The sequence below is a fragment of the Paroedura picta genome, chromosome 2 (genome assembly GCF_049243985.1).
Source record: "Paroedura picta isolate Pp20150507F chromosome 2, Ppicta_v3.0, whole genome shotgun sequence".
NCBI classification, from domain to species: Eukaryota; Metazoa; Chordata; class Lepidosauria; order Squamata; family Gekkonidae; genus Paroedura; species Paroedura picta.
This window is the reverse complement of record NC_135370.1, coordinates 95,929,316-95,947,478: the sequence shown is the minus strand read 5'-3', so window position 1 is coordinate 95,947,478 and position 18,163 is coordinate 95,929,316. Positions and strand designations below refer to the sequence as shown.

Genomic DNA, 18,163 nt, shown 5'->3' with positions numbered 1-18,163 from the left:
AATATGAAAAGAATTTTCGTTTGACATGTTGCTGCTCTCTCCCTGTCTTACCCTATAGGATTTTTAAAAAGGGCTTCTTTATCTTTTTTACATAGGTGAGTTGCTGAAGCAGGAAGTAAGAATTTAGCTTTTTATTCTCTTGTGAATGCCTTGGGATGTGGAAGTAATAGAAACAAATTCAATATTGCAGCAAAGTTATTGTTTAAGTAACTGTTGCCTGGCTCTGATTTTTCCTAACAAAAAAATTAAAATGGATGGCTTCGTAACAAAGGAGTCGTAATTCAGTTAAATATTTGGTGACAAGCAGCCTGCAATGCAAATTTGTGGAAATGCTTAGCTTTCAATGTACATGAAAAACCTAGGTTTTAAAAGAATTAAATGCTTTTCATCATTATCAGTTACCTTTACCTGTAAACATAACACTAATATTTTGTTTGGTTTTTGGTCCTGGATAACCAATTTACTTTCCTATCACTTGCTTCATAAGCAAACTTCCTGAGACAAATATTACTTTTAAGGAAGTAATATTTAAGTTTATGCCATACCTAAACTGAGGAAGTTGTGTGTACTGAGCATCAGGGTTGTGGCAAATGAGGCAGTGGAGCCAGCACACACCTTTTCTTTGTTCCCAAGACCAATTTGTGGGTCCTTTTCAGTGATTATTGGTGACTGCCTGCTGTAATAAGAAGTAACCAGGTTCCGTCTCTGCAGTCGTATTTTGATTTCTTTACTGTACTGAGGAGATGGAATCTAATAACTTATTCCTTTGCTTGAAAAATTAACAATAAAGCGATCCTCTGTAATCAGAAGGAAGGCTTGCCAACAACCTGAAGGAAGAAGCTGCCTTGCCCCTTAATGGGTTAATGGGTTGTTGCTTGCCAGCTGATTTTCACCTCTGCCATGAGGAAGCTCCCTGTTTCCACACACAAAAGTGCCAGACATTTTCTTCACCAAGTGGTTGATTGCCCCAATGGAAGGAAGTAATTTGGGCCCTATTTATTTTTATGATAAGTTGAAATCAATAATGCCTTCTTTATATACTTGTCCCCCCAAAACATACACACGCACATGCACACACGCACACATGGGCAAATAGCATCTTGGGGGAAAGGTGGTGATTTAGATGAGGGAAATGTTAGCCACTCTTTGAAGTGCTATCTCCCTCCCCCGTGGCAGTTTTAAAACGAAATTAAAGATGGCAGGAGACCTGATCAGCATCTTGTTGAACTGTACACAGTACGGTCTTTAAGGCATAAAAAAAGATCCATGTGCTTAATATCCTCTATCTGGAAATTCATTTGTGGAAGAGTTTACAAGCTTTGCATTACAGTCTATTTCATCAGGCATCGCCCATCAAGGAGAATGTCATTTAATAGTATGGGACTCATTCTAATCAAAGTGAACCAGACTTAAGCTCCAGTGATCTCAACAGTAGAATTAAGTACAGTGGGTGTCATCCCAAATACCATCAATGCAGCTCTGCGGATGAAGCATAGTTTTTTATTCCCCCTCCCCCGCAGCTACATCCCAGTGAACTCCCTGAAATTCTGCTTGTGGATGTGTTTATACATTCTCAGGACCTTTTGGGGAGATCAGTGGCACTGGAGAATCAGTGAAAACTCTGCTCCACCTCTGCTGGTGAAAAAAAGTTTGGGTCTAACTTATTGCTAAATGTTGCTCAAGTGATGATGCCAACAATAATTGATATAGGTTACACTCTTGAAACACCCATGTTTATCTGAGAAGCTGGTGGTTACTTGTGCATAGCCATTACATGTACACCTTTCCAAACTCAGAGGAAGAGTGCTTGCACTCAAAAGCTCATGCCTTGGATAAATCTTTGTTGGTCTTAAAGGTGCCACTGGACTCTGATTTTGTTTTCATAGAATCATAAAGTTGGAAGGGGCCATACAGACCATCTAGTCCAATCCCCTGCTCAACGCAGGATCAGCCCAAAGCATCCTAAAGCATCCAAGATGATTTTGTTGGGCTGCTTCAGACCAACACGGCTACCCACTTGAATCTAACCTTCCAAACTCTGTATGCCATCCTAAGTATGTGTATGCATAGGGGTATAATTTGAAAAGATGTGAGAGCAGGTAAGAGAGAGAACAACTTCTATGCCAATCCTGATTGGATAGAGACACAAAAAGGGAAGACAGATTTAAAAAATACATGACAGAATCAAGGTTACATAAATCTCTGATCTTGAATTCTACCAGTGAACAATGCAGCTGTTGGAGGACAGGTAGAATATGATCCCTCCATGGGATCTTCATAAGGACCTGGGCAGACACATTTTGCACCAGCTGCATTTTAAGTCAAGGGAAGGCCTACATAGAATGAGTTACAGTAATTGAGTCTGGAAATGATCATTGCATGGATCACGGTGACTAGGTCTTCTGGGGCCAGAGAGGGTGATACTAGCTTCACCAGGCACAGATGGTAACATATCTGGGGAGCTACATTCATGACCTGAGCCTCTATTGAAAGGGTGGCATCAAGGATCATTCCCAAATTCTTGACAGAGGTTAAGTTACTCCACTGACTAAGGACTTGATTATTTTACTGGACAGATCTTTATTATTAGGGTCACTCCTTTGAGTGGAGGGAAATGTTAGGTTATTGTTCCAGACATTTGATTTGGTCCAAATTTGAGGAGGTCCCATGGAATCACAAAACAATCTCTAGACAGTGTGTGACAGTTTCTCATAGCGAGATGGCATTTATTATACTGAATTCCTCTCTTGATTATCTGTTTGAGCCAAGATAACCTGCCTATACCTTTGACTTCATAGGGCCCAGGAAAGTAGAGGGTTAAGGGTAGCACAGAAAAGGCCACAGAAAAATGTTTATTTATCAGCAAATATTTAGGGCATATGTTGATGATTTAAATATCTCCACTGCATATGGATCATTGTTTTTAAGTAGGCCGGCAGCATATCATTGCTGTCTCCCACATAGTTCCATAATATTAGAAAAGCACTAAAAATACTGACAGTAACACCTATCCGGTTAAGTACAATGAATGAATCACTAAACTGATGTACTGTTTTGCATTTCCAGCTTTAAACCTGATGCACAGCAGCTAGTAAAGACTCCTGTAATGCCATGGATAATTTGCCAGTCTTCAGTAATTCGCATACAGGACAGATGACTAGACTTTGCTATGGAGATCCTTTTGCTACTTTTCACTTATATCCAGAGACCTTGACCCAGTTTCCCGGGCCTGAAGATTTGCCTCTTTTTTCTTTGTCATCCGATCCGTTGACTGCGGAGAATTTCTACAATGATTCCTGTGGTTTCCCATTTCAAGTTTCCTGTGGGAACTCTGGTAGGTGTGAATATTCTTGTGGTCCAGCGTTCATCCAGAAAAGGAATGAAAGGGAAAGGCAAAGGGTGAAATGTGTTAATGAAGGATATGCTAAACTGAGACATCATCTTCCTGCTGAATACTTAGAGAAACGCCTCAGCAAAGTAGAAACACTCAGAGCTGCAATTAGATACATAAGATATCTCCAGTCTGTGCTGGGTAGTGATTCAACAGAGAACAGCAAGGAAGTTTGCTGTCCTCCTCAAGATACCTCTCGAAGTGATCCCATTCAAAGATCTTCATAGTCTATTTGGGAATAAGAACAGCACTGAACTGATAACTACTATGGAGGGTTTGAAGATGCTTACAAGACTGACCCTGCTACACAACATGTTACTGTCAATGCTTGTGGCTACAATGAGGCAAGATGAATTTTGGTAGAATGTGTGAGGTCACAAGAATTCCTAAATGTGATCAACTATATGTGTGTAATTGTAAAGGGGAGGGGGAATCAATGTTTGTCATCTCAAGTTGCACATTTCAAATACAGGTCTATTTTAATAACGATCAGAAGAAACTGCTCCTTTCTGAAAATGGAAACAGCTTTCTTTGCTCTTTCTCAAAATCGGACATATAACATTGCTGTATCTAGGAACTTTGCCTACATTATAGGAACTAGCAAAGATATTGCTCAAAGAAAGCCATGTTTTAAAAATGATTGAAAAACCCACTAAATTTGAAAATGCCATTTATTTGCTTGAAACTGAATAGATGTATCTTGTGCCTAAAACCTCATCTCAAGGTTAAACTAGTTTAGAATAAGATAGGCTTTTGATGTAATGTGTTGTATCTACCACTCTATTGAGCTGTGGTGAATTCTCCCTCTACCCCCAGGATCCTTGTTTCATCCCAAGGACCTTTCTTCTGGAAGAAAGCGCTCTTCATTCAGAAGAACATTCCTTGCGCTGGAGAAAGGAGACACACTTAGCTGAACAGAATTGAAGGTTGTGACTTACTGAGTGAAACCTAATTTAGTGCCACCACTATTCATGATCTCTCATGGAGATCCCTGGCCTCCTTCTCTTGCTCCCTGTGTTTCTACTCTGCCAGAAGGTCATTGGAGGCAAATTGCCATGATTCTTGCTGCCACTGCTGGTTTTCCACATGCATTGCCATCAGTTCACTTGGTCAAGGTTCTACCCAGGCAGGCCAAACTGGCTTGAAGCAAATGGCCAGAAGATGCCTGTGCTTTCTTCCTCCAAGTAAATGGTGTATATGGACATTATGATGACTGTGGATATAGGTATTATGATGGATATAAATGTAGGTATGCTGGGGTGGTGGAGAAATGAATACTAGGCTGTCTCTTAGTTATATGGAGAGAGTCAAGGCTTATAAAGTGCTATCTGTCTGGGAAACATAGCTGGAAACATTCCGGGCAATTTGAACCCAGCCCCAAACCCAAGTAGAGGAATTTTAGCTGCACTCAGAGAAATGGGCTTCCTTGAGCCTAACATATCTGTCATCCTTGCTCTCCAGCATATCTTTTTGCTTGTACAACAAAGTACTCCTGAGAAAGTCAGGATATAATATTTGTTTAAATAAACGACCAAGTATGTTAACTTCGTATGTGCAAGAAAATTGTGTATAAGTCTTAGGAAGATATTGTGATATTATCTTAGGATATCCTAAGGAAAGTAATTAGTGTCAACATTATTTTAACAGCCTACAGAGTCTTTATTGTTGAGCTTCTAGGCCGGTATTACCAATCCCTCCATGATCTGTTCAGTAGGTCCATTGAATACATGGAGTTTTCAACCACAGCAGCTCTGAGCAGTGGCAGTTTCTTCCTAAAAGAGGAATGTTCCATTAGTCTTCTGAATTGGGAAACTAGTGCAATAGAAAGGGAGGAAATTTTTGTTTAATTTTGTATTGAAAATCTGAGTTAGTAATGGGAGAGGGGAATGTAATGTTTCTTATGGGTTCTACTTCCAATATATAGCATTTATGAAATATTTTTGCCAGAACTGAAGACTAGCTGATGAAGTCAAAGTAAATTGTTTGAACCTAGGGCAGTTTCACCTATCATAGCCCAAGGCATTTTTTGTCAGCCTACAGAATCTTTACCAATGATAGAATGTTCATGCTGCCAAATTGGCTAGTGAATGTTTTCTTGGCTCAATTTTTACTGCACTGTCTGCAGTCATCTTTGCTTCAGTGCTTCACCTGCTGTTGTAACTTTAGAAATGAGATGTGCTATTCGTGTGTGTGTGTGTGTGTGTAAAACTGCTTTGCTGTCAGATCATAGGTCCTGTTGGTGATGGTTCTATGGCAACCTGCTTAGTAACAAGAACAAAAAAAAACATTAGCCACCAATAACTCCTTTCGAGAGCAGCCAGGCAGTACTACTGAAGCCAAACCAGTTCTAGGAACTCAACATTTAACACAGCAAACATTTGGTAAGTCTTTTTTTTTTTACGTAGGGTCTTCACCTTTCAAAAGCATTGTACAAAAATCTGACAGGACCCCTCAATTGTGTTTAGTTTTCTTTCACCAGCTATTATTGATCTTGTCCTGTAATTAAAGCAAGGGCTACAAACTTAGCAGATCTACTAATTTCTTTCTCTGAGTCTTTTGGACATTTACAACCTCAGTCTTTCGGAGAGATATTTCAGGAAATCCAATTGTCTCACTGCAGTTCTGTCAACTATTTGAGACCTGCCAATCAACTTAAGAATCCTTACGTTGGCAAAAAAAAAAGGAATAAAATGTACACCAAATGTAAAAGGAGAAAGAAATAATATTTGCAGAGAGAAACTTTTAAGTGAATAAATAGCAATGATGTATAAACCATTCATACAACTGATAAAAGGGAATTATGCACTGCACATCTTTGCCTGTTGTTTGCCATCCCCTAATTGAACATACAATGTCTTTAATGGTTTGTCTCATTAATAAACTAGGAGCCAAGCCCGTTGCATTCTGGAATACAATGGGTGCTAGATTGGGGGGCGGGGTTGGAAGAACTCTGTAGATGGCCTCTCCCTCCCCCCAGAAAAGGCTACAAACTGGAGGCCCCTAGGAAGGGAACTCACCAGCAGGGGCAGCTGTCATGCAGCAGGGATATGCAGCCTCTGAACCTTGGAGGAGGATGTGGTCAGGGGTGGGGAATGAAAGGCGATTGGCTGGCTGCTGGACAGACAGGCAAGCTGGATGTAGGAGGAGGCACTCAGGGGCGGGACAGCTGCCCTGAATGGATGTTAAGCACTGAGTGGCGCTTAAGCCATGAGACATGCTCCTCCTCCAAGGCCTTACCAGAAATATATTATGTGGAACAGATTAGTTCATTACATATAAAGAAATATATTATCACAAATTCAATATTGGTGTCTTTTGAAGATACTGAGGGAGGAGCAAGAGAACTAAAACTGATTTATTTAAAAGCTATCAGATCACAGTTTTAATTCAGTAAATGAAGCATCTAAAACATTAGTTTACTGAATGGACCTCATTTATTCTGATGGGAATCATTATGGATGCATTTAGTAATTTTTGAGGCACAATTGTTTTATGTAGACAGAAAAATAAAGAGAGCTTTCCTAAAAATGACTGGGTAGCTTTTGTTTATTACATTGTCAATTCTCTCTCGCTTTCTTCATTATCTCCAAAAGATGCTATGAAGAAATGCATTTTAGAGTAGAGGTCTGAAAACCTTCACCAGGAGTTTTAAAATAAAGAACAGGCAGGGAGGGAGATGTCAGCCCAATGGCTTTCCAGCATCACCTCAGTTATCTCTTAAGAAATGCTAATAGGTACAGATAGAGACAATAAGATGGTTCAGTCTATGTCCCCCTCCCCCAGGCAAGGAGATTAGGAAGTAAAAAAGATTAGAAGGACTTCTGGAAGAAATTTCTTGAGACTTCAGGAAAAGCTTTTTTGTCCCTGTCTGACCTGGTCAGTGGGTGTGGGAAAAGACACTCCTTGGAGCAAGACAGTTTCTTGGGTGCTGATTCCATCAAAGCAGACAGATCTCGTAACAGAGGTCTGGAGGCAGCAGTCATTGTCATGTGCTGGATTAAGAGAGGCTTAAAGGTAATGGAATTCCTGTAAATATCTGGTAACTTTCTAAGCTAAGAAATCTGCCTTGTATTTAACAACAGATAGGTCACACATAGAGGGAGGGATGGAGGAAATACATTTTACTCTTTTCTTTTGAGTCCCATGCTCAATCTGGTCCTGTGCTAAAAGTATGCTTGTGAATATTTTCTTTTTAATAAATTCTTTATACCTTTTCATCTTGATGCTGGTTCTCTATGCCACATAGACTTCAACCATCTTGGGCATGCTTTTTTAAGAGGAGTGCCAGGAGGAAGGAGAAGGTAGTCATTTGGCAAGTGACTACTCCCCTAATGGCACACAAGGCAGCAAGCTACCCCTGCTGAGTAGTAGAAGACCCAAAGACAAGGCCTCAGAATGTGGATGGAAAACTGGAAGTCCTGACCCTTTCAGTGAGCAATCTCTACAAAAGTCAGGTGGTGATAGCAGCTGAACTGAGAAGGAGATAAGGGCAGGGTGGAACAGGGCCTGAAGGCCAATTCAGGACTGTTAACACAGGTGCCTATGAATAAATGTTGATAATATATACATTTATTTTAATTTATGTCATGATTCATCAGTTGAAAGGTAGAAGGAGAAAAAAGCTACTGATTGGCAGTCCTACATAGAAAAAACCTTCAGATAAATGTAGGGAATAAGAGTTAAATGATGCTTGAGTGAGCAGAACAGCACTGCATGTCTGAAGGTTTTTTAGAGGATTTTATACAGGGATAGTTATGCAGTTATTACAGGAGCTCCACACACCTTTTCTCTGAGTCTGGTGCGGGGGAATCTCTTAGAGCAATCAAATTGTGTCATTTGAAACAACCTATAATTTTCAGAAAATAAATGAAATAAAAAATGATGCTCCCTCAAACTGCCATTTCTTTTTATATTTTGATTCAGATAATCAAGTCAAATCACATACATCTTTGAAGTGATACAAACATGTTTTGTCAATGTGCCTGTTAAATTTTCTTTGAAATGGAATTTGCTGGCACATTGCAAACCTTGCCTTGACAGCAAGCCATAAAGTAGTTTATTCCTTCACATTTCAGTTATGTGTGTGATGATCTCTTTCTCAAATGAAGACTTCACAGCAGATCATTCTGAATCATAACATCATATACATGAAAACATTTTTTCATAATAAATAGCTGCATGCACAATATTTGAAATGAGTGTCTCTTTCCATGCCTACCCAGGCAATCAATGATCAAGATGAGATCCTTTCTGTAACATGAAGTACTTGAGGGAAACATCCTATACAGCAGCTGTCTATATCTGCAGTTAAGTGGCGCAATGTACAGTAAGAAGCATGGGAATGTCCTTGGGAAAGATCAGCCCATGGAACATCAACAGTGGGATGTAAACCATGTAGGCTCAGCTGTCACACCAGCCAGAGAGGTGTGGTAAAATTCCCTGCACCTTTAACCACTGCACCCCCCCCCCACAAACACAAATTAGTAATAATAAAAATCACCACAGGCATGACAGCAAAATGTGAACACTGCTGAAGTGAGAGTGAGTGATTAATGCTGCAAGAAACTAGCTAATTTTAATATTTGCAAATGACTACATGATCAAAAATGGTGGGTAAGAGAATCTTCTCTTTACAGCATTTCAGAACAAAGGCGAACAGTATTTGTATTCTAAAAAGAAACTCAGCCAAATCTGAGGATACTTAAATCTGGAAACTGGACCCACAAACAGATCTTTTTATAAAACTGAAAAACACCTCAGGTTTGCAGAATCTAAATATCTAATAGTAACACATAGCCCCAGTGTGTGGATACCTAAATCTGTGGATCACTGATGCTAAATAGCTGTTTGTTTGTTTTTGTAAACTTGTTTGCAGAAAAATATGAAATCTTAAAAAAATTACACAGGTGTGTGTTTTAATTTCCCTCAAAAGTAAAATCACAGGGAATGCACCTATCTCCAGCGTATTCACAGTCCTAGCAGCTGCAATAAGCCAGTGGTGGTTGTGGTGGAGTGTGGGAACCATGACAGGCCTGGTGGCAGCAATGGTAAAACGTGTCCCAGAGTCTAATGGCACCAGTGATCAATGTAGCATCGAGGGAAACTGTAGCCAGCCCTGTGGTGGCTGCAGAAAAACCTAGATGCTGTATTGGGACCTTTCCCAGTGTTTGCAATAGTGGGGGAGTTGCCAGGACCCATGAGAACTCTGGGTACGGCAGTGGTGATGGGGAGGGAGAAGTTTCAGCATTCCCAATGGCAGAGCCAGGACATTGTTGTCAATGATGGTGGGGGATGGCAGCTGTGGTGCCCCTGGTGACAGTAGTAATGGGACAGTAGTAGTGGGAGGGGGAGAACCAAAGGCCTGGCCAGCCCAGCAGCAAGGCCAGGTGTCAGCAATGGTATGTGGGGAGATGCAGATGTGTTGGGGGGGGAATAAGTTGCAGTGGGCTTGCCACTGTTAGCTGGAAACTGTACTGGGCCTGTGAGTGATGGGGAGTGGTCAGGAGCTACATCAGCTCCAGCTGCAATAAGGGTGCTGCTAAGCTAGGAGTGAGAAAGGGATTCCCCCCTACAAGTCTTACGGGCTCACATTTTTCTGTATTCTAATAGCCAAGTTAATGCCTAGATTCTGAGACTGGACCCATGGACCGACAAGACAAATTTTTCAGTAAATCTAAAAACACATACCAAAATACATTTTGGAGAATGGAGAATTGACAACAATTTTGTATTCCATCCTTCCCTGTACGGCTCATAATTAAAAAGAACTCAAAATGATAACAGGAGTGTCTGTAGGTTGAATAAATAATGCTCTCAGTTGCTGTTGCTAGACAACCACAGCAGGCTTTGTTTCCATCAGTAAAAGGCAGAGGGTGAGACATGGCCTTTCCATGGCTGATTTGGCCTTTGAGGGAACTCAGGGGGCCAAGCCTGGAAGGAACCACTGTACCACAACGCTTGCAAGACTCACCTAGGTCTGTCTGCTTGCTAATGGTTGAGAACCTAAAAAGGTTGAGAAAGCTGCAACTTTATATACCGAATATAATCACATATAAGCTGACCCGCATATAAGCCGAGGCATCTAATTTTACCACAAAATCTGGGCAAACATATTGACATATAAGCCGAGGGTAGGAAATGCAGCAGTTACTGGTAAATTTACATTAATTGAGGAACCAGTAGGTTAAATGTTTTTGAATACTTTTTTCAAAGAAAAACAATAAACTAGCTCCATAACTGTATAAGAGGGCCAGCAAACCAACAGTACCCGAAGTTGGCAACCTATTATAACAAGTACAACAGCTACCAAACTGGGAGAATGGACTACTCTAACTACAGGTACAGTGCCCCCCCCCCGAAACAAAACACTGAAATAAAGAACTGTAAAACTCGAGAGAGCCCCCGGCAGTCGCGCGAAGCGTGGCTGCCGGGGGTTCCATGCCTAGTGGGCTGACGCGGCGAGAGGCACAAAGCGCCTCTCGCCGCGTCAGCCCGCCGCCAACAAAAGAAGCTCGTCGCCGCCGACCAGCCCGCCACCACCGACCAGCGCGCCGACGACTACAGTAAGGACCTAGCGCCCGCTGCATTCCCCTGCAGCGGGCTTGATTACTAGTATATATATAAGTTAGTTATGTCCTAACATCCAAAGACCAAATGCATTTCGACCTAAGCAGGTCTTCCTCAGAAGTCAATATTCATGTCCTCCCCAAGCTTCCAGGTAGCATCATGAAACTGTTTAGATTGTCAGGTTCTCAAGTTCAGTCAGACTAGCGTATCTTTGTGGCAACTGAACAAATTCCTTGGAGACATAGGGATGGTTTTGTTTTTGTAAATATCAGAGAGGGGGGGCACTTCCATGGATAATATTGTCTGTGTAGAAAAGAGAGAAAGCATGGAAGGGAAAATTAACCTACCAGTCAGGAGGCCTCAGGGGTTGGACTGAAGACTGTATTTCTTGTAGCCTGCAGCACAAAATCTGATGTACAGCTAGATTCAAGTCTAGTAGCACCTTAGAGACCAACAAGATTTTGGGGGTGTCAGATTTTGATGTCACAGCTCCCTTATCTGGTATCTGACAAAGGGAACATCAACTCTCAAAATCTTATGCCCCCAAAATCTTGACAGGTGCTACTAGACTCCAGTGTTGTTGTTCTGCTCCAAGCTATCCCAGTTACCCTCTGAAACTATTGGATCAAGATCGTCATGATTTCCATTCTCAGCTGGAATATTAATAATTGCATTATTACTGTGTCTTGGGTAGCCCTGCCTTAGGGAGGGAAGTGGTCCCATTGCCATTTTATCCTTTTTGGGGGGGGAGGTTGAGTGTTACCAAGGAATGTTTTCCTATCTAGATGTATGATGTCTGCCTTGAGTCATCTTCAGTCAGCCACACACATTCAGCCTATGTTATGAGGAAGAGAGACGGGCAGGAAGTATTTTCTTTCATAACCAAATGAAATATTTGTTATGTCTGTGGCCATTTGGACACAGATGCAAATGAGGGTTCTCTGCTAGCCAAAGAACTAACCAATCAAGGAACCTGATCACGCTGCCAGGGCAATCGGATTGCTCTGCTTAGAGCCAATCAAAGGCAGCAGCTGGCTGCCTGAAATATATAAAAGTGCATGAGTTTGCCTGTTTTTCTCTGTTCAGTAGTTGTAGTCTGTTCCTGGAGCTGCTAAATAAAAAGAGCTGTTTTGAAGACTTGGAGTCTGTGATCATTGAACCCGCAGACTTAATAATATTCACTCAGTTTGTCTCAGTGAAAGGTTTCATGACATCTTTCTCTTTTCTTAGAGAGTGCTCTTTCTTTGACTGAGGTTCAGACTATTACAAATGAAATTTTTTTTTCAAAGCACATGATTGTTGATGGTGTTTTTAAAAATACAAATAATTTCATATTTAAATAATTTAATATAGATAGATATCTATATTACTGGGGCTGGACCAGGTTCAGCTGAGCAGCCCACTCCCTGGGAAATTGAGAAGTATATACCTCTGGTGTGATGTAATTATTAGTTTCAGACTAGGACCACAGTTCCCCATTCTTCTCTGGAAACTCATTGGGCCAGTTACACATTCTCAGCACAAATTACCCCACAGACAGGGCCAATAGTTTCCATTAAGAGCCCCTGGACACATCCAAGTGGGCTGATGACCTCCATTCATACCTGGGCCACCTTGACCTCTGACAGAAGGGCTGAGCCCTACCCAATGACAAAGCATCTGGAACAACTGAATTACGGAGTGAATTTAGCAGATGTGTGAGTTCAGCAGCAGAGTGAGGAAGCCAGGGCAACAGTCTCCCCACATCCCTAAAAGGGTAGGCATATTTTCCTGCATAAATAGGAGCTGCATAAATAGGAAATTCATTAAAGGGAAATTAAAGGGAAAATAAGAAAAAAAGTAGAAGTAGAATGTCAGCAGGGGGGTGGGGGCTATCCAGTGTATTGCACTAAGTGTAACATGTACAAATATCTGCCAGTGGGACAGAAGTCATGGGTGTGTGCTTGGTGCAAGGAACTACTACTTCTCAGGCAATGAGTTTGTACCCTTTAGGCCAAAGTGGCTGACCTGGAAAAGTGGAGACCATTAATAAAGCACACAGTTAAGACTTGAGGACTTGCTAGATGTGTCCCACTCTGAGAAGGGCAGCCTTACCTTTATCAGGGGGACCTGAGGGAAATGAAGCACCTGTATGGCCTGCATGACTCCATCTTTGTTACCTGCTGGTGTCTAGTTGCCCAGAATCTTGTGGGAGAAGAGTGATTAGCCACAGCCAAAGGAACTTCCTTTCTCTCTCATACTTGCTAGCAGCCCTTATCTTCAAAGACACGGGTTTTATCTTCCACCCAAGGGGCACCAGGTGCAAGATCGCCTGGCTCATCCAGGTTTCAGATCAACTTCAGACTAACACAGCTACCCACTTGGCTCATCAAGATATTAGGGATAGCTTAATTAATGATTATTTGACTGGTATCCAGCATTTAGGGTGCAAGATGCCTAGTTTTATTCAGTCCCTGCTTTTTACTGTAGATCTGACAAAGACAAAGGATTCTAAGCAGTTACAGTGCATCTGCAGGTGATACTGAAGAGAAAGCCAACAAGTTATGGAATACATTGATTATAACATGCTGTTGAGTTCTGCTAACCTGTTTTCACTCTTCAAAATGCTTACTATGCTTTGTGCCTTTTTGTAGGTGAGCACTTCTAAGGAATGGATAACGTGTGGTCTTCTTTCCCATGCTACAGTCATTGCTGGGTGATGCCGATTGAAGCTAAACATACAAATAGAAGCTTTATCATGAATCCTAGTTTGGTCTGCGGTGGTCCCTTGTTAGCACATCCTGCCTGTTCTCTTAGACCATTCTTGCCAGCAAGGTAGTAAAAAATATAAATTTTTGTGGGGACAGGGGTTTCAAGAATAGTAGGGATAAACATACAGTGTTTGGTCAATTAAAGAAATGCCAACTCCTCAACTGGATGATATTTTACTGTTCAGTACTCCTATGATTGAGGCTACCCTTCTCAAGATTTTCAAGTGGAATGGGGATATTGATTACATAGAAATAAGTATGACTCTTCTAATATAATATATTCTACCTGGGCCAATTATCTAGTTTTTGAAGCCTGATATCTTTTGTTGTCATGAATAGAGAATTCTTCCTTTCTACACTTTTCATCTTTGGTTTTATTCGAAGGTGTTTGTGTCTTGACTATTGCCCTTGTTTTCCTGATACAACATGTAAGGCAATAAGGAACCTGGAGGAATCATTGGACATGCTTGGCAATCCAGTTCTTGCAAGAATGAACACTGATGGGTATTATTACCTTGGCACAATAATAAAGAAAGTAGAGGTAAGTATCTCCTAGCATGTGGGTACAGACATTATTCAGTTTGTGCATTTCACTTTAAATTTCATTGAAAAGATATTGGTCAATTCCAGATAGCTTTGTTCGACTTGATTCACTAAGGGTACACAAGTTTATACAGATCCAGATGATTATTAAACTCATACAGGGACAGAGATAACAGTAGACATAAGTGTCCGTTGTGCAGCACCTGCAACAATATCACATAATGTTCATTTGTTGAGGATACATTGGATATCATCAGGACACTGAGCAAAACTAACACATTCACTGTGATTTGTCTTGCATGGTTTCACTCCAGTTGTTGGTGGAGAAAAGATATGCCCGTTTATTAGGGATGGGAGGCAGTATATGCAAATTAACAGGATGTCAGGTTTGCTGAAAGCTCTGTTTCAGGGCTTATGCTTTACATATAGAAAGCCCCAGATTCTGTCCATGATAGTAGTAAGTAGTAAGGATGGGATTATCTTTGTCTGAAAGTTTGGGAAAAAACACCAGACCAGATGAACCATTTGCTTAGTTCATATGTATTACTCCAGTGTAATAAGACTCTCTTTATTTCCCTTTCTCACTTTGAGAACTACAGTCTGTCTGTGAACATTCTTCATCTCACATATATTAGGAACAACTGCATTACATCATTTTGTTTCATTTATTTTGGTTACAGTTTTTTTCCTTTTGCAACTTTTGGTAGGATCTGCATGATAAACTATAAATGGTCCTGTGGTGTAAAACATGACCATGAAGGAAAGAATGCCAAATAAATTCTGCCACTCTGAATTGCACCCTTAGTATGCTTACCAACACTGAGAGCAGAATGCTTCTATCACAGATCCTAAGAAAGCTATCAGAGCCTGTGTTGGAGTATGTGTGACTTACAATGACTGCTGATCTTCTAGTTATTATTTATCAAAAGGCAAACATAGTATAGAGTGGCGATCCAAGGATTATATCAGCGGTCCGCAAGCTTCTGCTTGCCGCAGACCGCTGTGGCGAAGTGGTGGGAGAGGGCGGACATTCTGAGTGTCCTTAAAGAGGGAAAAGGGGGAAGCAGAGAGGCTACAGGCCTGATTCATGGGGGAAGGCACCATGCAAGGCCCCTGGAAGCACTGGGCCCATAGCACATGCTACATGGCTGAACTGGCCCTGCTTAGATTCCAAGATCTGACGGGATCAGATTGCCTGGGCTATCCAGGTCAGGACTTGGTATGATAAAGAAGAACATGCTATTGAGTGATAACTGACTTATGGTCATCACTTCCAGAGTTCCAGGCTTGAATTGAGCAAATCTGTTTTGCCATTGCCTTCCCCTGCATAGCAACCCCTGTCTTCCTTGTGGTCTCCCATCCAAGTACTGATCCCCTTTAGCTCTCAAGCCTGATGAGGCTCAAGGTGCTAGTATTTAAGATCCTAAATGGCCCAGGACCTTTGCACCTGCAGGACCACCTTCTCCCTTATGCCCCTTAGAGAAATCTGCGATTGAACCCATAAATCTGCTCAAGATCCCTGGCCCCAAAGAAGTCAAGCTGGCCTTAACCAGAACCAGGGCTTTTTCTGCCCTGGCCCAGTGGGATCAGGGCCCTGAGGGGCTTAAAACAATTGGGCAGCAGAGCTGTTTCATCAGGCCTGTGGTTGAGGCTCGCAAAATACCATCAACAAAGTGGCTTTCCTACATACACAACAACATCCACAAAGAACTGAGTTAATAACATCATAGCACTTTACTCCCCCTTCCCCCCACCAGAGAGAAGAAGGCGAGCTTCTTGATTCTTTTAATGGAAATTGCATTTTAATGTTTGAATATTTTACTTTATTGTACTGACATATTGTGAGCTGCCCTGAGTCCGCAGGGAATAGTGGCATAAAACTCTGAAAACAAACAAATTAATATAATTATATCCGCCCAAACTAGGCTAATCTGGCTGCTTCGGTATGATGTTTTGCAGCATTTAATCCAGGTTTATATGCCTATTGTATCAATCCTGTATCAGAATTATATGCATTTTGGTAAAGAGCAACTTGCTACTCAGAGATGTTATTGCCGGATAGATAAAGGGGAACCCTAAACTTCAGATTCTGTAGCCCAGGGGTCTCCAAGCTTTTTGAGCCTGTAGGCACCATGAAATTCTGACCCATGGCAGTATGTACAACCATAAAATGGCTGCCACAATGGGCAGAGCCAAGCACAAAAGGCCAGAGAGGAAGGTCATGAAAAACTTTTACCATAACTGTTCAACATTTTAGACAGATGCTGTGCTTCAAAGGATGGCTTTTAGAATGAACATATTGTTTTTAAAATATTTTCCTGCATATACACAGCTAACTTTCAGTCACCATTTGAAGATTCTTGTGTTGTACAGCTGTAAAATATCTTTGCAGCCAACCAAAAACCTCTGTGGGGCAAAACCCCATCTGACTCCTCCCTCTTTCTAAAGACATTTGGTGAATGTCATGGAGCCCATGCTCCATCCCATGATTATAGATCATCTGAGAAGTCACAACCACCAATGCAGACTTGTACCTTTCTAAACCTATTGTCCTAATGGCCTTAGAAAGCTGTAACTCTGCTTGGAATTGCATAAGACATTATGCCATTAGACTGTCAGCCATGGTGGTTGCCCAAATTTTAATCTTCTTAATTTATTTTGACTACATTTGCCTCTTTTGCATTTATTTTATACAATACTGAGACAGCTCATTCTGACACTCTCTGCCTTTTTTATTTTTTACCCTAATGCCAGGAGTTACTGGGGATTTGTACTATTTTTGTGCTATCTGGGGACAATATCCCATCAGTTATTGTGAGTGAATTTGTGAACACCAGAAGGATTGAAAATGTGCTTCAGTGTTGATACTTGGCTATTTTAATCTTCTGTACACAAGAAACGGAGCTTTCAGTTATTTAGGATGTTAGCACTATATGTTCTGTTGAACAATAAACCAACCAGTGTTGTCTGATTATACCCCCCTAAAAAAATGAACAAGATGAAATGCCTGATATTCAGGCTGTCAGGGGAGTGACTCTGGAGTGAATCCATAATATGTTTACATTACCATCTCTATACAAAGCACAATGTGTGAAATTAACACTGTGACTATTTATAGGCAGGGCAGGCTGTACTTGGCACACATACAAACACAAAGATGCACACACCCCTGCAGAAACAGAATAACTGTTGTGTTAAGGAAGCAACGTCACTCAGATTATTCTAGCCTTTTTGCTGACTGGTTGGTGCCATGTATTTGGCAGTGTATTTAAAAATAATCCCTACCTTTAGAATTCTAGTGATGTAGCCATACCTCCTTGGAGATACCAGTGTGTACATGTGTTAAGTCTGCATAATTTAGTCTGAGTTCTACACCTGAAGTTTCATAGAATGCTCCCAGTTCACATGCAGGTACATGCAGCAGCTAGGCACAATGCCACGTCCTTGAGAATAGCTCCAATCACTGGGTATCTGATATTGGTGACAGGCTAACAGCCCCTGGTCTTGTGTCAGGCCAGGTATCTGTGTACAGGGTTCATAACAGGTGTAGGAATGCACATGTAGAGATCTGCTTTTGCATGGGTATGACCCAGCAGCACTGGAATCACTAAAACTGTTTCTGTGTTTGTTATTCCCCTTCTGGAATCACCTGGATGAGGAATTAGGTCCTAATCCAGAGCCATCCGTCCTCCTGCACAAAGCAATGCACTTTCTACAGCTTTTTTAAAAAAAGGACTGAATAGGCATATAAATAGATAAACATAAATCATGTAAGGAGATATATGTTTTTAAAGCTGGCCTGAACCAAGGGAGAGAAGAAAATCATGTTAGAGACAAGTCTGCACCCCTTATTAGAGAGAGGTACATCTGTTTGGTCCTTTGCTTTTCTAAAGTCTTTTGGCAGAAATATATT

General features: G+C 41.3%; 1 protein-coding gene across 5 annotated transcripts in view; it reads left to right on the top strand.

The window, feature by feature from the left end:
* Positions 1-3,202: 3,202 nt before the first annotated feature.
* Positions 3,203-18,163, top strand: part of C2H11orf16 (chromosome 2 C11orf16 homolog) — a 20,363-nt gene continuing 5,402 nt past the window's right edge. Inside the window, exons 1-4 of one of the 5 annotated variants that reach the window (XM_077321744.1) lie at positions 3,203-3,334; positions 4,208-5,772; positions 13,591-13,771; positions 14,092-14,248. In XM_077321744.1, the coding sequence (XP_077177859.1) occupies positions 13,608-13,771; positions 14,092-14,248 (321 nt within the window). In that variant the 5' untranslated portion in view covers positions 3,203-3,334; positions 4,208-5,772; positions 13,591-13,607. Of the gene's footprint in view, positions 3,335-3,626; positions 5,773-9,027; positions 9,152-13,590; positions 13,772-14,091; positions 14,249-18,163 lie in introns of those variants that run through there. The other 4 variants (XM_077321745.1, XM_077321746.1, XM_077321743.1 and 1 more) reach the window with 4 other exon arrangements.